Below are 22,210 nucleotides of genomic sequence, written 5' to 3' on the forward strand. Positions count from 1 at the left end.
CATTCTCAGTGATAGATAACTAAGATACAGACTGTGTTCTTTAGTAAAATCTCTAAAGGGTATTTTCTAATGGTAGGTACCGCGACATCGTGCGTTTTTAACTTTTTAGTGTCCGATCTCCCTTCTGATTGGTTAATCTCTTTACCCTTCCGAAAGACAACCTGGACTGCATTGCATTCGTGTACTCGTCCTCACGAACATCCATGTCGTGTGCTCCTGACAACATTCCGCGCGCGCGGATTGGCTTTCATGTTCATTTAGGAAGCATTCCAGCGCGCGAGCGTTCCGGCATTCAGCATAGTTGTCAATCCATAAAACGTGTCATGGGTCTGCAACAGGGCCTCTCCTCTTGATACTCTTCTGCAGGAGTAAATGCACAAGCCAGTTTTCATGGTAGTGCAAAATGATAAGTGAAATAGTTGCAATACAAATCGCATTTGCGAGAGATTAAGCTATTGCCATTGTAAATGACAATGCCATTTATTTATCTGTTTTCAAAACTAACACATAAATAAAAAGTTTGTCATTCATAATGCCAATAGCTCAAACTTTTCCAAAGGCGAAACCGTTGCATTGTAAATGCTTGTTTATTTGGTGCTGTCAAGAGGAAGGGATCACCGTTAGGTCTGTTTTGTCCTGTTCTTCTACGGCCTTCACATCACAACTGCCGTTTCACTCGGCCGTTTAACGGTCTCCTTACTCCTTAGAACCTAACTAAGCACTGAAGGTACAATCAATTGACCAATGGTGACGTAGAATGTTACATACCTCATAATGACATCCAGTAAACTAAACTTATGCTATAACATTATAACAAGGATTTGGGTTCTGAACTTAGTTTAGGTAAGTTTTGGGGACATTCAATTCTATTGTCGCGTCTTTATTTGGGTTGTGTAATCGTCCCAGACTCATATGCTTCGAGTGTCAGACTTTGACGTGTAGTCCTTCGTCCCTTTCGACCATGCTGTCATTCCTAGCGTTTCTGTTTGTCGCTACTCGAGGGGCGGAAGTGACCAGCATACGGCGCCACTGCTGGGATTGGTCGAGGGGGTGGAAGTGACGCAGTAGGCCGCGGCGACGGTAGAGCTGTGTGAGTCGGTGCAGGGTGGGAGGCGCCCGGGGCCTCCATGAAGCAGTGGTCGGTGGTGCAGAGGAGCCGGACCTGCGCGGGGGCTGGTAAGGTGGCCCTGCCATGGCCGAGCGCTAGGCCCCGGCGAGGCCAATGCAGCAGCCGCCGCCTCCGGAGGGCCGGGGGGAGCCGGAGGCCGCCCCGCACCGAGCGCTGAGCCGCCTGCTGGGCTGCGGGGAAGAGCGCGCTGGCCCCTCCGAGCTGCCCCATGGCTCCCGGCCGCAGCTGATGGTCTTCCGTAGTGGGGCCCGCGGCGCCGGGGAGCCCGAGGACGAGGGAGAAGAGGGCGGTGGCGGCGGGCCCGAGCTCTGTCCCCGCCACCGTCTGGTGCTCGGACAGCTGGGTGCTGAGCAGCACTGGGGGCCCGGCCTAGAACTGCGGCTGGGGGCGCTAGAGTTGAAGCAGTGCCCTTGTCAGGCAGCCGCTGGCACCGACGATCCAGCTGAGGAGACAAGCGACGCACTGCTGGTTCTGGAGGGCCCAGAGGCCGCTTCCGAAGAGCAGGCGAGCAGGTTGCCGCTCTTTTTGCAGCCCCCGGAGCCCGTACAGAAGGGGAGATCGGGCCGCGTCAAGGAGCCCGGAAGGCTTTCCCCCCGTCCCGGCGGCAGCGCTCGCAAGAGCTCCCTGAAGATCCGCCTCAGCCGGCTGTTCCGCACCAAGAGTTGTAACGGTTCCGGGGAAGCCCGAGGCACAACTGGCGACCTTAGTAGCTCTGCGGTCAGCTTGACGGATGTGTGCGGCACAGAAGGAAGGTGAGACGTCTGATTAGGGCAAAGGGATACTGGGAGTCGGAGATATTGTGAAGGGGGCCTAAAAGGGCACCTGGGAGGCAAACGGGGTAAGGGGGAGGGCTATACAGATGTGCTGTTACAAGGAAATCCGAGGACTGATGTAAGGGAAACAAGGTGTAACCGGGAGACCGAGGGACGGTGATTATCAAGGATTCTCTGTGAGAGGTATTCCACTGCAACGAGGATGCAGGAGCAAGGTTGTTTGGCGTTGTATGATAAAGTTGGCCGAATGATTGCTATATATAGTGGTTGTATAAGCGGCATGATCAGTTAAAAGGGAGGCTTAGTTATAGGGAGTTTTTGTAGGGAGGACAAGTTACGTACACCGAGCTGAGCCCCTGGAGGTTAGAGGTACTATTGTAAGAGAGACTGAACTGAGACTTAATAGTGCAGACATGGTGTTGCAATATGAACATAATTATCCTGGGAACTTTTTCATGTTGAGTCCATATCCCCGTTCATTCAAACCATTTGTTACATATTTTGGCACGCATAGTAGGCCAACCCCGTGCCTCGTACTCCGGCTTCTCTTGTTGGGTACACCAGTCCAGCCCCTTCTCCACAGTGATACCGTAAGAGGTCTGGAAGGCTTACATTGGGCTGCGATATCCCGTTTGGCCACCAACAAGGCTGTCCTCAATAGTTACTGTTCCGCCATGCTCCCCACCAAAAACCCCTAGGTAATGGGGAGAGCTCAAGCTCTAGACTCAGGACCATGGAGGGTTCAGCAACCACTCTTCTTCTGTACCGCTGTGTGAAAACACACAACCATGTCATATGGAAAAAATCAGCGGTGCATTGGAGAAGCGAAAACATGAGGGACTGGGAAGTAATTTTGATCGCTACACCCTGTCTGGGGGGGGGGGGAGTTGTGGGTTGGTGGGGGGCACGGCACGTACATTATATTACTTTGGCAGCCATAGTGCTAGTGTAGTTATAGATAGTTATCTCTTTCCATCGAAAAGGCATTATTTGTTTCTTTGATAATATTTTGGAGCTGTTCCGCAAATCTGCTTTAAACTTTCCATAAAAAATTGCAATTCAACTCCTTTAATGGAAAGTTTTGTGTTGATCCGTCAAGCGAAGGCCAAGAAAAAAGGGGGACCCAAAACATTGATTTGCTGTATTAATTCAATTAGGAAATTTAGCTCTCCGACAGGAAAAATGGCTTAGCGGATTTACACCAGATTTGGCAGAACGTTAGCACTTTAGTAAGCAAGCTTTTTTGTTATTTGCCGTAAATCCGTTAAGTAATTTGGATTTAAAGAGGTGCTCGATTTGTCATGAAGGGGTTAATCTTCTGGAAAAGTTGGATCTATTGGACCATTATGTACGGTGGGAGTCCTGTGTTACCCCAAATAAATAAAAACATGAAAAAAAATTCTCCTTTAAACCTATGTGGTACCTAGAACCAACTCTGTCCTGTGTCCTTCATTAATATAGCACATGTGAGATGGTATATGTTGGAGTCATAATGCAAATTGTAGCAGGCCCTGGTTCGCCATATACTATCATAAAATAAGATGTATGGAAGGAGACTTATGTAGAAGTTTTGGGAGAACATCCAGAGCCTGCTGACATTAGCCTAAAAAATTCACTGGAGTACCTATTGATTTACTAGGTTGTAGGAAGTTGTGGTTTGAATTTAAGAATAGGAGAGCAGAAAGAAAGTTGTATGTTGTGACCAAGGAACCTTCCATTTTACGGTGAATGGATTTAGTAGTTTTGGGTATGACGTGTCTTCCAAATAGGCCAGAACCTGTTTTGATTGTAGCGAATGATGACATTTACAAACGTGTGTATGAGACAAGAATTACACGAGTGACTTTCCGTCCACCTCTTTGTCCAGTTACAAGTCCTAGTGTGCTGTGGTAATCATTGGAAATTAATATTATGGGACCTGTAACGAGCAGTGTCATCAGTATTTGATAGTAATGATCGATTTGTTTTCTAAATGAGTAGGAGTCGAAATTGTAGAGTATGTTGTTGCCAAGAATGTAGTCACATTTTTGGATAAGATCTTTTTGGGGAAAGATTTACATAAAATTAGGTGATAATTGTCTGCAGTTTGTTTTGAGTTGTTTCCAAGATGTTTCGAAAAGAAAAATTGAGTGGTACACAAAACAACGTCAAATTATCATCCAGAAAGAAATGGCTTAATGGAAAGGTTTAACAAAGTGATTAGTAGCTGTATACAACTGTCTATGGAGAGCAAGATTATTGGGAAATTTAAAAATGTTGTGGACATACACAAATACACCTAGTAGTGTCACTGGGGTGTCATTTTGTCATCATTAAAGGAAGTACACCATTTGTAAGGTACAATGTGGCATGGACGGCAAGAGCTAGGAAAGTCAATTGGTCTCCAGAAGAAGTATAGAGAAATGGAGGTAAGGCACAAATTATCTATAAGAATTGCAATGAAAGACATAATGTGAAAGTTGATTTAAAGGTTGGTGAATGGGTTCCTGTTAAGAAGAGTGGGCGGAAAAGATTGTGAAAATGGGTGAAAGTAAGTTTCCTGAGCCTATTGAAGCGATTGAGTTACATTGTCATTCTTCTAAATTGAACCATGGCAAAACGTGGCATATTAGTAGAATGTCCAGGTGTAAGATTTTTTTTAATGAGTGACAAGACTACGAATCAGGATTGGCTGGATGAAGAGTGCATTGATAGTGAGAACAATGTAAGGAGTGAGAATATTGGATCGTACAATAACTTGGAGAACATTGGTGTGAGCACCGGAGAAATGATTTCTAGTAAATCTATTGAGAGAGGCAATGAATTATAAAAGAACCGGGAGAATAGTGATGTGAAGAGAAGTAGATGTGGTTGTAATAAATGTTCCAAAGAAATGTCAAGAGTTTTATTGTAAGTAAATAGTAGTGGAATGTTAGTTAATTGTATATTTAAAAAAAATGATTTTTTGTATGATTGTTTTTATGTATAGCTTGGTATAATTTTGGAGTATTGATTTATCATTAGAAAAACTTATTTTGTTGTTAAAAGGGAAGATGTGTAGTGTTGGGGGTAGAATGTTAATACGTTCAAGTGCAACCAGGCTACAAGAGATGTGTACAGTAGACTGGGAAGTGACCAGGTGTGCATGTTGGGCCGCAATAAAAATGCTTTATTCGTATACTGTACACGCTTCTTTGCTACAAACATAAGCTCATGCCATGTCTCATTGAAATGACCATCTATATCTTTTTGTATTTTTTTGAGAATATAATTTCCTTTTTAAAATTTCCAATTGTTTGCTTTTAATTATTTGTTAAAGTGCTGCACGGCACACAAAACTTGCTGAGATGAGACATGCGCTTATCCTTAACATTATCACCTTTATGATTATGGGCAGTGCCTACTTCTGATGCAGGCAAAGTACAGAAGAAGGACTACAATAAATTTGGCTACGGGGTTGCTCTGCAACAGCATGGCTCTGTTTCTTCAATATAATATTCTATGTTTAGACCTCTGGGCTGTATCTATCTTTATTTCCTTTTTCTCCACCTCTCTGCAAGGCAGTTTCAGTGCTTAAGACATTGTTCTGTAGATTGGTTGTTTTGTGTGAATCAGGAAACCAGCAGAACCAACACTACAATAATGATGATAGTGTGACGATAGTTAAGTTCCACCTAATCTTTCTGACTGAAACATTCGACATGCGCAATGGATTTCCTACCGTTGAGTGCAATAAAGCTTTTTTGTGGAATTAGACTTTGTGCGATTTTCACAATGTTGTGGAAATGTTATAACTCTGCCTGTCCTGCTTATCATAACGCACTAAGGTATAAATTGCAGTGCAGCTTAGTGACAAATGCCCATGACCCTCTTAATGGATTTTCAGTTTATTGGGCAGGTTTCAGCTGCTTTCGGAGGCATTCTGTTGCTTCATTGTCTTCTGTTATTCATATTCAATCAAGGGCAACATTATAAAAATAGCCTTTGTGAAACCCCTAGAACAGAACCATTGATGATATTAACACCTTGGCTGCTAGGCGTTTCCCCCCCCCCTGTGCTGGAAATTGCTTTATTACTTTATTTATGACGAGCTCAGCTCGTCATCAGCACAGCTCAACTGTGCATCATGACGAGCTGAGCTAGTCATGAGCATCGAAAGGGTTAAAGCTGTGGTTGTGGCATCTGTCCTGGGTTTGTTTCTGTCGTTTCTCGTTCTTTTCTGTTGGTTATGGCCTAGTTATAGAGTATGAGAACACTTCCCTTTTTTCCTGCCCACCCCCTGGAACTAGACCTATTTTCCAGTAAAACATCTGAAAGATAAGCAGTCATGGCTGAGCTCTGTGGCTAACTTGCTGGTCTGAGGGTACAGTCGCAGCAGGGCTGACTTGGCCATAGTTGGTGACTTGTGTACTTTCAGGTTTGCGTGACCTGGTAGCAAGTGTATAGTAAGGATGTACAAACAAGTAGTTACAACTCCTTTATTTTGATATAAATAAATGTTACGTGACCTTCTGTGATCTGCGCAATGACATGTCACGTCTTCCGCAGGCGGCTGGAGCGTTCGAGCTTGAAATTCAGATTTTCTGCAGCAGGGTTGAGATGAAAATCATTATTTTATTAAAGGCACGGATGCTAATATTATGCATCAATTCCTTACGGCCACACATAGCAGTAACCACTAGATGAATAACTTTAGAATTAGAACTTAACAACATTTTAATAGATATACAAGTCCCAAACAAGCCGCCATCTTCCTTCTTTTGCTGCAAACAAATTGGATCCACTGTTCTGCCAAAACTTTCCAATATTTGGCATTAGTCCTCCTTGGAACACCTTCTATTCTTCTTATATTAAGGGTGGGATATTTGGGAGGGATAATATTAGCCTCCGTGTCTTTAATGAAGTCATGATTTTCATCCCACCCCTGCTGTGGAAAATCTCAATTTTATGGCAAGGTACAGAGGCCAATATTGCGCATTTTTAAAGTCTTGCCACAACATTCAGAGATGCACTTTCCATTGGTTTGAAGTAAAACTTCTTAAACACAGACTCTGATGACCAGGCTACTGCAGCCAGGGTGTTTGAAAGACTTCCACCCACCATATATGCTTTTGAAGCCATTGCACCTCTTAGAGAATGTGCCTCAACATTTGTAAATCAATTCCATCTTTTGCCATGACACTTTTGACCCATCTTTCCAAGGTAGGACATGACTTCGCTTTTTGGGGATATCTAAATGAAATTAGCAACTGGGACTCTATCACATCCCTTAAACTCTGTCCTCTTCTCACACTCCTTTCAACATTTCACAACATACAATTTGTTATTCACCTCCACATGTGGCTACAAAATAGAATGTGACATACAATTCGTTCTCCTTTTACTATAAAAGCACACACCTTCGGTACATAACATCTAGAGGAAACCTCTAAAGCCCTCGCGTCTAATACTTTTGTAAATGAGCCTAAACAAAGTTGCATGGTAACCTTCAACGAAAGTTCCTTTAAAATCACATTTTCATTCTCACTCCATACAGACAACTCATTCAGAACCTGATCCACATCCTATGAAAAGATATACCATGGCCCTAGTGGAACTTCCAACCGCACACTTCTAACCACTCTTTTCACAACATCAACTTGACCCAGTGGAATCCCATTTACCAACTCATGACCTGCCAAAATAGTTGATCTACTCAAATTCACTAAACTGTATGATCTTCCACCTAAAAATTCTTCTGTTAAATAATTTATCACATTCACAACAGGTGCCAATATAGGATACAAATATTTGAGCGCACCAACAAACGCATCTCTTCCAGGCCAGACTACATGACTTAGTTATCCCCAAAGCTCAAAACTCTAGATGAGTTTAGAAGCTTCTGACTATAATCCCAATGCTTTCCAAACTCTCTTGAAATCATCCATGCCATCAACTGCATCTGACTGTTCTTTATTAACTTGAGACATTCCCCCGCTGGATTCACCAATATCTCACACAGTCTGCTAAAAGTGCTGGGCCATCCATCAACAACCACTAGCTCCTGAGGCTTGAGCCGGGAGTCTACTACTAGCGTATTTTGCACTTGAAACTTGCACTTGTAACTACTCTGACTGTTCTTAAATTGTTTTCAACATCTTTTAACATTTTAAATTGTTTTTTAATTTGGATCTATTGTTTTGCCACACTCTGGTTACCATTGAGCTTGACAGTACTTTAATCGGCATATTTTGTCCTACCTGCCTTTGTTCTTTGTACTTTGCTGTTAACCTCCCGGGGGAGCGGGGATCACGGGTGAGCGTGCTCAGGGGCGGACAAACATTAGGTGGTTTTCCCGAGACTCCTGGGGATTAGGGCCGCTATTTTGGGGGTATTTCAGGTCAGCAGGCTAGTTTTCCTGACGCTATAAATGGAAGCGTTGACGCGTCTGCTCAGCGGGCGCGGCGCTGGCGCGACAAAGGCAAGGCCCGCTGCGCCCGTTCGTGCTTCACCAGCACCCCATCCCGATCGAACCAAGGTGGGGCTAATATCACGAGGTATCCAAGATTACAGTTATTGGACTTGAAGCCAGTCAGTAAGTCCACTGTTTGTGTCTCCTATTCAACACAAGACAATGGTCTTCCTTTATTATCTACTCCAACTGCAAATCTGCTTTGCCTAGGCTTAGCTACCAACCTATTAAGCCCATTAATGTTGAAGTTTCTAAAACGGCGGAGCCCAATACAATAGTGATAACATGTTTATTGCTCAATGCCAGGTCTTTGGTGAAGCACAGTGTTGAGAGTGCCTTGCTTATTGAGGAGGAGAATATTCAAATTGCTTTTATCACTGAAGCCTGGACAGATGAAAGCTCAGGCCCCGATATTGTAAAAGCTACTCCGACGGGGTTTCTTTGCCATAATTTAAACAGGCCAGTAAGGAGGGGGTCTTAGCCATAATCTACCATAACTCACTAAGGGCTGCCTTTCATATAGCCTCCAAGTCAGTCTGTGAGGCTCTCTCCGTTAGCCTCAGTTTATCATACCATCACATGTTTAAGGGCATTTTATTATACAGACCCCCGGGACCTAGGATCGCTTTTTTAAATTCTATTGGTAATCTGCTGGAAGAGGGGCTTTGCAGGGAGTCCTTTACAATCATGGGAGACTTTAATTACCACTTGGAAACATTGATGGACCCAAATACAGTGGCTCTTATAGATTTGATGAAGATTGCTGACCTAAGTCAGCTGGTAATGTGCCCCACGCATATGGCAGGTCACACTCTGGACGGAATCTTTTCAAACCACCCTCAAGTGAGGTATACGGGCTCATATCCTTTGACTTGGACAGACCATGCGGCTGTACTATTGGAGTTAACCCTGGCCACTCATAACAAGACAGAGAAGGGCACTAAGATTCAGATTAAAAGTAGAGCCAGGAACAATATCGAGAGCACAGACCTACAAGATGCACTCATGACATCTGTTGGTCAGGTACCCTCCGCAATGGAGGAGGCCGTCGTTCATTATACAACGTGGGTGGAGTCAGCATGTAATAAACTTGCTCTAGTCAAAGCTCTATGTCCTAGGAGGTCCCAACCAACAGCCCCCTGGTACTCAGAAGAACGGAGGAGACAAAAATTCTCCTGTAAGTCTCTAGAGCGGTGCTGGAGGAAAGAATATAAGGAAGAGGAGAAAAAGAGTTGCAAACAAAAGTCTTAACATTTATAAACAACTCCTATTTGAAGCAACGAAAACGTTTTTTACAAATCAAATTAATTCCACAAAAAACTCTACTAATGAACTTTATTAACACGGTCTCAAGTTTGGCCATCCCCAGCCCGACAAAAATTGAGGCTAGTCAGGAACTATGTAATGACATTGCCAGGTTCTTTTTGAACAAGGTAGAGGTCTTCTTCCCGAACTTTAGTCACCCAAGCCCGGGAGGAACGGGAGCTTTGATGGTGGAAGGAGGCCAGTTGCTGACTCCGCCCCGGTTTTTGACAAATTTGTGCCACTGTCTGCAACTGACACTGAGAAACTTCTCCTGTCTGCAAGATCAGGCTCTCCCTATGATCCTTGTCCAGTCTCAGTGGTCAAACGGGCCCGGTCCCTTTTGCTCACACCTCTGTTCAATTCTATGTTTGAAGCAGGGCACTTCCCTAGGTCTTGGAAGATGGCATTTATATTGCCTCTGCTAAAAAAGCCCAAGTTGGACCCAAAGGAGCCTAATCATTTTCAACCCATATCACGCCTCCCATTACCTGCAAAATTGGTTGAGAAAACCATGAATTTGCAGCTTAGCACCTTTCTGTACGAAACCCACGTCTGAGATCCTCCTCAATATGGGTTCAGAGAAGGGCATAGTACAGAATCCGCCCTTATAAAATCAGCGGAAGAGATAAGGGAGGCAGTGGACATGGGAGGAAATGCTGCCCTAATTATGTTGGACCTGTCTGCGGCCTTTGATACGGTCCATCACAATGTATTGATGGACCGTTTGCTGGCATGTGGGATCCAAGGCAAAGCATATGGTCTCCTGAAATCTTTTTTGACTGATCGATCCCAAACTGTGGCACTCTAAACCTTTTTCTTTGCCATGCGGAGTGCCACAGGGGTCTTCACTTAGCCCCACACTTTTTAACATATATGTTTCCCCCCTAGCTACTCTAATTGGTTCATAAGGGTTCAGCCTGACTTCGTATGCAGAGGACACAAATTGTGGTGGCTCTCCTGCCTGGTCAGACAGCAGGAATTGATAATCAGTTCCATGATTGTATGGCAGCAATCGGGAGGTGGATGTCACAAAATTGCCTGAAACTGAACTCAGGAAAGACAGAGGTGATCCTATTTTGAAATTATCCGAACTTCTGGACCCCAGATTGGTGGCCAGAAGCAATCGGGACTCTTCCGACTCCCTCTGGGAAGGTGAAAAACTTAGGAGTCATTGACGAGAACCTGAACTTTGGCGATCAGATCAACACTGTGGCATCATCTACCTTTTTTACAATCCGAATGATTAAGAAAGTTCTCCCCTTTTTGCCGGCTGATAGCCAGCGGACTGTATTCACTGCAGTTATTATGTCCAGACTTGACTATTGTAACAGCCTTTATTTAACCCGTTCTATGCTCATGACCGAGCCGCTCCGTCATGAGCCCTGGTTGAGCTGTGCTCATGACGGAGCGGTTCCGTCATGGCCCGCTCGGCGCGCCTGCGCTGGACGTTCCATTGAGCGGGGCGGGCCATGACGGAACCGCTCCGCCACGAGCACAGCTCAACAGCGGCTCGTGACGGAGCGGCTCTGTCACGAGCATGCGAGCGACGCTCAGCCGCCCCGCCCCCTTAGCGCTGCGGCGGAATTCCCGCCGCAGCGAAGGGGTTAAACATACAGGAACGTTTTTTGAATAAATTGCAACTACTGCAAAACGCGGCAGCAAGGCTGCTCACTGGCATTCCCAAATTTGCCCCTATTTCTAAGGAAATAAAAAAACTCCATTGGTTGCCGGTTAGGAAACGGGGGCACTTTAAAGCGCTCTGCACCGTCTATAAGGCACTACATGGCATAGGTTCAGACTACCTTAAACGGCGAATGCAGTGGTACCTACCCAGAAGAACCTTTCGCTCCTGTGGATCCAAGTTGGTGAAAGTACCGCTTATCAAAACATCTTCTAGGGGTGGGAGAAGCTTTACGGTGTGCGCAGCAAAGGCCTAGAATGATCTTCCCCTATATCTGAGAAAGGGTCCTGACCTCCTCACTTTTCAGTAGGGACTGAAAACCTGTTTTTTTACGCTTTAACGTTGCCTCCATCTTATTTTCTCAGAGAATAGTGGTTAGCGCCAGGACACCCTCAGGTAATTGCTGCGTTTTAGAAATAGCTATAACATAACAAACTGTGTAAACCACACCTGTGTGGGCCAAAATGTTGCATTGCCTGCTCGCTTCTCATCTTCATCAACACCCTCTGAATTAAAGAGAGAGGAGGAAATGCATAATTGTAGAAAAACATCCAGATCTGGTTTCCAACTGCAAACACTGGTGGCATTTGAGCATTTAATCTGCTCTCAAAAAGATCCATCTAGAAAGGCCTCCATCTCCTTTCTAATGCCTTGAACACTGTTCGACATCCAATCGCTTGAATCTCATAAATTCCTTGAGTTCCTATCTGCTACGTAATTAATTGCTGAGTCCCGGGATGTGCTGGGTTTGAATCATAATGTCCCGATCAAGGCAAAAATGCCTAAAAATTCTTCAGCAGCTCCTCCTGAGCTTTCAATTGTTGTCCTCCCAGCCGATTCACATATCTCACCACTGACACATTGTCCACCCTCAACAACACACAACTCTTCACTCTGTTCTTTACAAAACATTACACTGCAAACGATCCGGCTAACAGATGTAGGTAATTGATATGCTTCTCCTTTTCCTGAAGTGACCATTTCCCTCCTATTGTCATCCGACCACATCTCGCTCCCCAGCCTTAAAGACTGGCATCTGATTCTATTACTGTAGCTGGTACCTCGTCAAATATTACTCTCCCATTCCAAGCATTCATATTTTCCATCCACTATTCCAACTGTTCCCTCGCATCCAAAAACAACTGACGTTTTTGGGAATACTTCAGTCCCCTCCTGAGAATGTTGAGCCTTTAATCTCTGCAAAGCTCAATAATGAGGCGAAGCTTGAAAGATAGCCTGGGTGGACGCGGAAAGCAAACCCAGCACTATTGCAAACTGTTTTCGAGATAAAATACGTGCTCTCCAGAACCTTCCTCATCTCCCTATGAATTCTCTTCACTTTCTCTGCGGGAAACATCAACACACAGTCCAATGTCCTGCATCTGGAAGCCTAAAAATATAATTAGCTGAGTCGGTACCAAACAACACTTGTCTCTGTTCACCACAGATTCCGTATTCTCTAGAATTCGGATCGGTAACTGTCTGCTCTAAATCTAACCCCTTTGATTCTGTCATTATTAATACATCATCCAAATAAACAGACGCACACCTCTTGACCTCAACCAAGCCATTACTGGCCATGACACTTTGAAGCGACTCAACTGATTGTGCATGTCCAAGATAGCCAACTACCTTTCTCGTGGGCGGCTATTAAAAACCCTTAAACCTACCGTATTAACGTTCGTGTTGCTGCACTACTCTGCATATTTAACATAAATAAACACAATTCTTATAATGGAGACTTGACTCTATCAACCGCATGTTTGCAGAAGTTCAGTTTGGCTATGCTTTGTAAACATTCTTTCTTGAATACTGTAAATTACATGGTAGCTGGATAAACTCATGCGCCGGAAATCCCCAGGCAGGTTTTCCCTGCAATCAATGAAACACTACTAATTAGAATTTACCCCAATTCCTAGCAAAATGTTGCATTCTTTCAATCAGTCTTCCACACAAGTAACCTTTTGTACTACAATCGAATTCTATATTAAGATGTAGTTACTTAATACATTAAATTGGTTTTTCCCATTAATATATTTAAATGTCCATGCACCAAAGTTTAAGTAAACCTCAGTGGTTTTATCTGATGCGTGAGCAGCAACAAAGTATGAAGATGGCTGCTTGTTTGGGCATTATATATCTATAAGTTCTAATTCTAAAGTTATTGTTCTAGTTGTTGTTGCTTTGTGTGTGGCAGTAAAGAGTTAATACATAATATTGACCTCCGTACCTTGCCATAACATCAGTGCAAGGCAGACTCTGCATGAGCCACTTCCAAGTACACTTTGTACCATGAAAGTTGCCAATATTTACAGAAATATTCACGGACACAGTTTTTTTACATGCTCGGTAAATTAATATATGCAAACTGTCCCTGAAGATTGAACGCAAACCGCAAAAATGGCGCACATGTGTGTCCTTCTGTTTGTGGCTGCCCAACTCAAGTTCGTCTCCAAAACTGTGTAGCAAGAACATACACAGTCATCATTACAAATCCTTTATTTAGCTATACATACCATGTACAGCCTCCTCATCACTCTTGCTCTGCACTCTTGCTCTTCCATCTGCCACCTCTTACACACTCTCTACTGCCCACATATCACATTCCACAACCCACATTCTACATTTCACATTCTACATTCCACTTCAACCCAATACAACAAACACCCAGTATTCAGAATGCTGGAAAAGAGTACTATGTGGTAGCAAGCACGGAATAAGATGATGTTAGAAAAAATAAAATTCCAATGTTACTGCTTATTAAAGTAAAAGTGTTCTGTAAAGCAGGGTATATTCACAGTATACTTTTAAGCAGTGGGAAGCATTTTTAACATTAATTTGAAACTCTCCATTTCCCCTTCATTCTTAATCGTCATTTTAGTGACTTAGATTCTAATGTGTAGTTCTTTGTACAACTATATATATATATATATATATATCTCCTAATCCTACTGCGGGGTCGAGGGAGACCTGAAAAATAAATAAGCCTTATCCTTGCCCACCTTGAGTACGTGCCTCTTCTTTGCTGGAGTAGGGGATGTTCGTTTGTTTTTATATCTATATCTTTTTTTTCCCCTCTCCAATCTCCAATCTCCTTTTTGTCTTCTTGGAGAAGTCTGTCTACACTCTTTTGTTCTCCAGAAGGGCTTTTGATTTCCGATATATAACCGGTGGCAATCATTGACATTAGTAGTGAGTTAATGGTAGTAATGTATTCGGCTAGGATTGTTTTTGCTTTCCTGCATTCTTGTCATGTAATTCGTTTTCTAATAATACAGTTGGCTCGAAACATGAAATGTATTGCTAATTGACATTCATTTCATAGGTGCCATTATCCAGTGTGGCTCGGTGGGTTGATGGTCATTGTTCACATCTGCAGTGGTCGCTGCAGTTTGAATCTTGGAAAGTACAGGTCAGTCTTTCATCCTTCTCAGGCCTGCAGATTATATACCATTTCATTGTTCAATACAGTGCTTAGAATAGTCATAGGTGATTTATTAAGAGCTACGTAAAAGAGATTTTATTTTTATTAACCCCAGGTAGACAACTTGAGTTTGGTCTTCATTAGTAGAATGTTCAGTCCCCTTCTCCATATGTGTGGGATGAACAAGTTACGGGCAGACCAGGCTGCCATTGCTGCAGTTAGCGTATTAAAACATTATTCCTGGTGTTGAAGAAGAATATTTGCAAGGTCTTCTTTCTGAAGTACTAAACCATCATGAAGAACTTCTTCAAAAAGGTTGCTAATGTGGCAACCTTCTCTGACTCTTCCTTTTTACCACGCTGCTTTCAATTGTGACAATTCGATGATTTTTTCCCCCCAGAAGTCAAAGCCATTGATTAAAAAAATAGGTAAGAAAGTTCTCAATTCTGATTACTTCACTTGGGCAATTAAGGGCTTGTATGTCCTATCTTTCCTATTCTCTACTGAGGAGAGAGGAGGAGCACCACAGCCCTGACTACATGGTCTGTGATTCTTTGTCACAGAGAGTTTATATGTTTGTGTGAACCCACTTTACCAGTGATTTGTTATTTCTGGATGCTGTTCCTGGAACATTGGGGAATAGATCATCATCCTGTAAAGTTCTCCGTGCCAGCTATACCTTAAACATTGGAGCAGGTTATAACTATGGTGTAATCTTCGCTTAAACCTACTCATACTTGTGCTGCAATACCACTCCTGCAGTAGGGTACCTTGAAGGACTAATCATGTCAAAGGCAAATCTTTGTATAGATGACCAAGCCATCCAAGTGGAACGTGCTGTGTAAGACCACAAAATGTGCCTTGGCCTAGGAACTAACCATGCATCCCCAGAAGACAAGCATACGCCTTCACAGAATGTCTAACAAGAAAAGGCGCTGGCATGCACCAGCAGATGACTGGACAGGAAGACACATGCAAGTGTTCTTCTGACTGCACCGTCCCTGCAATTTACTTTGTGCCCTTGCCTGAGCTCAAAGCCTTATACTCTACCCACCCCCCCTCCCTCCCCTCCAGTCATTGAGATATTGTAGGACATTTCTAGGAACATGAAATCAGAAACCTCTTGTACTAAGTATTTTTAATGCCGGTCAACAAAAACCAGGGCAGGAGGTGCTATCTTTCTTTCAGGAAAAGATATGAGAGAAACAAAATGGCTTCAGTAATGAAACTTGGAGTGGCTATCCTCCAAGACAGCAGGAGATTGAAATTATTAGTTACAGTATTGATGATCTTGGAAACAAAGAAGGGACCATAATTTTGTTATCAAATTAATTGGAGCCTCAAGGGGAAGGAAGAGGGAGCAGGCCGCCCCCCACTCAAACTGTAATAAACAACAAATGGCCTGTCCCTCCTGACACATTTATTATTCCAAATTTGTATACAAGAAATGTAGTGGTATACAATTTCTACTACCACGAGCCCACCGATTTTAGGCTATTCATAACTGTACATGTGTCAGAAATCATCAAGGTACACACCGGTTCAGATAAAATTGTCACACTACCAACACCCACCAAAATTTAAGAGGAAAAAATGTGAAAGCAAGAGTGAGCCCCTCACGGAAGAACCACCAATGGGGTTATCTGGCTAGCAATTGCCAGTATACCCATTTATCATCATCGGTAACTCACTCTTGTAATAGTGGAAAGGAAAGACAAACACAAGAAAAAGACCAACACCATAAAACAGTGCTTTTTCTTGACATCAGCCCCACGATCTGCTGATTGTTCTTACCATAGCAAGGTAGCGTAAACCCTTGCTATTTCAGTGTGCCCATACACCAAACCCCTAGTGAGAAAAGAAAACGTGCATCTCACACAATTAAAATTGCAGAATTCACTGGCCACTATGGATTTATTCTGGGCTGTGAGTTCTTCAAATTAAAACAACTCACACCAAGCAAAATCTTGTGTGAATCATTGTCGCCAACATGTTTCGTTGCTATTAATTTACGCAACTTCTTCAGGGCAAACCGGGGTTATCCACTTTACTTTCCACTCTTTTGTAAACCACACCTGTGATGGTAAAGGACAACAAAGCACAAAGTGCATTAAAATGAGCCACGGGTTCAAGACCCTTAAATACCAAGTAGCTAGATCGAGGTATAGTACACTGTTATGGCACTCGAGACATCTGTCAATAAACAAAAGAAGAGAGGTTAAAGTATTTTGTAAGCCACTTAAATGGAGCCAAACGACTCGTGGAGTTCGCACCCTATTTGGGTTTGAAAAGAAAGCCCTCACACACCGACCTGGTCAGTGTCATGCTTCATCATCGGGCCCCACCGAAGAGACCTAATGCCTCTTCGGTGTGCTGCGACGCCAGGAGACTGCGGAGCTGGTTGTGTGAAATGGATGTGTTGTGAGGTTAGCTTAAAATTAAAAGTGTCTAAAGGGTATCTAAAAAAAGTTTATTAATGATCCCTATGACACGAATAAAAAGGTTCTATGTGTCTGAATTTAAGTGCCAAAGGTAATGGATGGTTAATTCAGATTATAGTCAGTCAACATGTTTCAGCCTTAGGGGTGGTTTTAATTTACCTAGGCATTCGTCAGGACAAGGATAAAGATAAACCCCGGCGGTATGGACTCTCTAATCGTCCACCCTAACCTGGGGGCGTGAAAGTGAAAAATTAATAAAAATAGTGATAAAGTGCAAAAAAATGGAAGAGCGGGTAGCTCATTCCCAAAAATTACTCCTAGTTATGGAGTATCTCAGCACTTTAAAGTATGGCGTGATCTGCACCATGGGTCTCAGGAGGGGGGTTGGAGTGTCCCTGGCACATCGCCCTCAGCACTCTCAGCCCACTTGTACACCTATTACTTCCTCAAACCTCTCTTCTTTTGTTTATTGGCATATAACTGGGGAATAAGAGTGTTCTTGAACTTCCCTATCTCTCCCATTGTTATTCTGTACTCAAGACATCTGTAACATAATTACCTGGGGTTAGCGTCTCTCACGCGTACCTGCTACCCCACTCAATTGTTGCATCCGTGTCCTGAATGATCACGTTGCCCACTGAAAACCCGCTATCGTCAGGTATTCTATGCAAAGATACAGATACAAAAACCAAATTCAGTCAAATAATTACCATATCACATTCGGCTATGCACCCTGTCATTTCTATCGGTGCATCTAATTCACACGGGCACCAAAAACACTAACAGTCCGTATTTAAAAGCGCACCCTTCTAGCAACTCGGCCAATTCGTGACAGAATACCTCCCCAAAACGTCAGGGTAGAGATACCCGTTTGCTACTCTTGCCGCTACGGACCGGGCCTCTTCTCCCCAAGCCTGATCACCGGCAACTCCTGATCTCAGCCGCGCTCGGCCCGAACTCCCACCATACAATATCAAAAACCGTGGAGTAACTTGCAGAGCGTCATCTATCACATGACACCGGTGTATATTTCGTGGCAGCCATCTTGGAACGGACCCATAGTTACATATTCAGATTTGCGGGTCACACTAAACTTAGTGTAAATGATCATCCTGAGCCCTACAGGTGACAATATGTGATTACTAATGTCTGTGGTCCAACCTACACCAAGCGGCTGCTTATCGAACCCCCCTAAAAATGTACGGGTCAACAGATTTGTAGCAGCCCCAACAGAATGTGGCGGACATCTTGGCACAGGGTGAGGATTATAATGAACTGATGCCATGTGTATAAATCACAATATGTCCCAGGTATACCCAAATGACACAATTCCTGGTTACCCGGAGTATGGAACCCCCACTCATTACAATCATCATTTGCTGATTCAATTACAATCATAGTTTGCTGATTTTATTCCATTCAATCAAATCGTTTAGCCCATCGCGATCAACCTGTTCCTGGTAGATCCAGCGTGCTTCTTTTCGGGCCAGAATACTTTCAACATTGTGACTCTCACAAATTACTCTTTCTAGTACCACCCACTCAAGATCCTTGGGATCATGTCCCATCTCAGTGAAGTGTTGCACCAGCCTGGTAGTCAGTTTTTTTGCTCGCAGAGTACTAAGGTGTTGCTTGATTACGGACTTTCACCTTTCTTGATGTGAGTTCGATATAGTGGAGGCCACATTTACAGGTTAATCTGTAGATCACGTTTACAGTATTGCAATTACTAAACCTGGTGAGGTGCCAGATTCTACCATCTCTCAGGGTTACTGCCTTGGTGGTTTTTGTAAGATTACATACTGAGCAGCTGGTACACGGGCGGTGGCCCGTCGGTAACCTGTCTGTATATGGGGTATTCACGATCCGGGAGTGGACCAGTTTGTCCTTCAAATTAGTGGCTCTTTTGAAGGCAAATCGTGGAGGTGGCATCTTTCCAGTACTGGTATCCAGAATCGACCAGTGTTTTCTCACAATTTGTCTCAATTTGGTAGATAAGGGATCAAAGGTCGTAACTATAGGTATACATTCCTGTTTGGTTCTCGCATGTCTTTCCAGGAGTGCCTCACGGGGCGTATTCAGTGCACGTTTGCGGGCTTGCTTTACAACCTTCTTAGGATATGCCCTGGCAGCCAATTTCTCAGCCAATTTTTTAGACTGTTCCACAAATGCCTCCGTAGTGGAGCAATTGCGCCGGTAGCGCAAAAATTGCCCCACGGGAAGATTATCTCGTAAGGCTCGGGGATGGAAAGATGTATAATGGAGCAGTAAATTCTTGTCAGTGGTTTTGTGATGTACAGTCGTGACCAATTTTCGGTCAACTGCCAAGATATCAACGTCTAGATAGACCGCTGTAGTTCTATTGATAGACCAAGTGAACTTCAGGCAATCATCCATCTGATTTAACCATGTAAGGAAGTCCAAGAGAAGGTCCTCTGTACCTGTCCAGATACAGAGGACGTCGTCAATATACCTCCTCCATAGGGAGATATGGTTCCTGAAGGGGTGGTTATTCCCATTGAGGACCACATTCCCCTCGAACTGGCCCACATAAATGCAGGCCAGACTCAGCGCAAATGTGGCCCCCATAGAAGTACCAGACACCTGCAAGTATAATTGGTTCTTGTACTCAAAACCTTTTTTTGTTAATGCAAGCTCAATACATTGCATGACAAAAGTGGCAGGCGTATCATAGAACCACTCCAGTGCCCCCAGGGCCCGTGCTGCTGCCACCAGCGTGGCGTCCTGGGGAATGCTGGTATAAAGTGACTCGATGTCAATAGTCACTAGTAGTTGCAATTCGGGATCAAATTGTACTCCATCAAGAATGTTTAAAATGTCCATCGTATCCTGGACATAGGACTCCTGGGTGATCACTGCCTCCCGTAAAAAAAAATCAGCGAATTGGGATAAAGGCTCTAACACTGATTGGATGCCCGAAACTATCGGGCGTCCTGGGGGTGGTCGTTGGGGTTTGTGGATCTTCGGCAAGATGTAAAACGCCGGAATGCGTGACTTTTTCTTGACAATGAAGCCCGCCTCTTTCGATGTTACCCACTTCTTTTCTAAGGCAGCAGCCACCATGTTCGTAATCATCTCAAGTAAGTCAGGCGTGGGATCCTTGGCCAAAGGATGGTAGTTTGTGCGTACACTAAGTAATCTCATTACTTCTGCCTCATAATCACATGTGTTCAACACTACGACCGCACCCCCCTTATCCACTTGTTTTATAGTTAGAAGAGTATTTTCTTGTAGGGATTTAACAGCTTGCCAGTCCTGTTTACTCATATTGCAACCATGATGTTGTTGAGGGACTTGTTCCAGAGTGGCAATGTCACAGAGCACTTTCTGTTCGAACACTGCAACTTCTGGACCCAAAGAGCCACTGGGTGGGCAGAAATTGGAAGGGCGATGGAGATTCGTATTAAATACTGATGGGACAACCTTTTCTTTATCGGAAAAAACTTATGCAATTTTATTTTCCTCATCATTTCATGTAGTTCTAATCTACAGGTGAAAGGGTCATGTCGTGGAGTGGGAACAAACCCTAGTCCCTTATTTAGAACTCCTATCTCTGCTGGTGTTAATACCTGATCAGACAAGTTTACCACAATGTCATTTGCTATTATGTGCTCTCCAACTGGGTTCATTGCTGGCCAGTCCTGCCCCTGTTGCGGGTTATCCGAGGGGAGTACTGTTGCCAATTGGGCTGGAATTGTGCTCTGCCTCTGCCTCTTCCTCTGAACGGCTGGCTGCCTCCACCCCGCGTTCCTCTCTGATTTTGACCTAAAAAAGACCTTAACAAAGCTCCCAGATCCTCGTCTGTCCTTGTTTCTGATGCAAAATTGACCCTGTTGGTATTCTGAGGGGCCGGATGTGTGGGTGCGTCCTCCTCCTCACTACTCTTGTTATCAAACTCCCAGTTGTTTGGTGTTCGTCGTTGTTGCCTGTTCCCCCCTCGTTGAGGATATTGCCCTCTCCTCTGGGAATTTGGTTGTCTGGACTGGTCTGTTGGTGTATCGTAATATTGGCCCTCAGTGTATGGAAATGCCCATGCGTGAGTAAACCTGTCCAAGTTCTTTTTAAGCCCCCTAATTTTCTGGTTGACCATATAGGTCTTATAATCAGTCAAATCACTTTGGATCCTGTCTAGGTGTTCCTTAGCATCTGTCAGTGCTGAATTATTCTTTGTTTTCTTCCAAGTCAAAAATTTCCTTTAGTAAGTCCTCACTAAGTCTTTTAGCAGTGTTGATAATTAAGATAAGCCAATCCCGTGTGCATTTGTTCGCAATGAAGCTCCAATCCACACGGAATTGCCTATCCTCCCAAAAAAGTTTTGGTTCAAGTTTTACTATCAAACTCGGGGGTGCTGCTCCAGCCCGCAGATATTCTGTCATTAACGCCTCATGCAGGGCTACTCGAATCTGTCGTTTTCTGAGCGTTGATAACTTATCCCATTCCTCCCGTGCTGAGGAGCTGGATCCCAACGGGACGTCGGGCAACAGGGAGGGGCCAGACAGTATTAAGGCTATTTGCTCATCTGAAAACGCCAGGCAATTCATCACTCCTTACACTGTCGGAGCTTGGGACTGGATAGGGAATAAATTAGTCAAATTATGTACAGAGTCACCGGGACCATAACACAGTGTACTAGACTCAATTCTTAAAAAGACACAATGTGTACCCACACGGTAACTGCAGAAGCAGTTAGACTCTCACGGCTGGGCCGCCATACTGAATCATATCAAATTAATTGGAGCCTCAAGGGGAAGGAAGAGGGAGCAGGCCGCCCCCCCACTCAAACTGTAATAAACAACAAATGGCCTCCTGACACATTTATTATTCCAAATTTGTATACAAGAAATGTAGTGGTATACAATTTCTACTACCACGAGCCCACTGATTTTAGGCTATGCATAACTGTACATGTGTCAGAAATCGTCAAGGTACACACAGGTTCAGATAAAATTGTCACACTACCAACACCCACCAAAATGGTGAATGTGTACCAGTACTAGAGTCCTATT

At 43.9% G+C, this 22,210-nt stretch overlaps 1 protein-coding gene across 2 annotated transcripts in view; it reads left to right on the forward strand.

Moving 5' to 3' along the window:
* The first annotated feature begins 1,025 nt into the window (after positions 1–1,025).
* The window catches only part of SOCS7 (suppressor of cytokine signaling 7), a 262,772-nt gene continuing 241,587 nt past the window's right edge, over positions 1,026–22,210 (forward strand). The window contains exon 1 of one of the 2 annotated variants that reach the window (XM_086924311.1): positions 1,026–1,881. In XM_086924311.1, the coding sequence (XP_086780437.1) occupies positions 1,223–1,881 (659 nt within the window). In that variant the 5' untranslated portion in view covers positions 1,026–1,222. The remainder of the gene's footprint in view (positions 1,882–22,210) is intronic. The other variant, XM_086924310.1, reaches the window with a different exon arrangement.

Source organism: Lissotriton vulgaris, chromosome 5 (assembly GCF_964263255.1).
Source record: "Lissotriton vulgaris chromosome 5, aLisVul1.2, whole genome shotgun sequence".
NCBI classification, from domain to species: Eukaryota; Metazoa; Chordata; class Amphibia; order Caudata; family Salamandridae; genus Lissotriton; species Lissotriton vulgaris.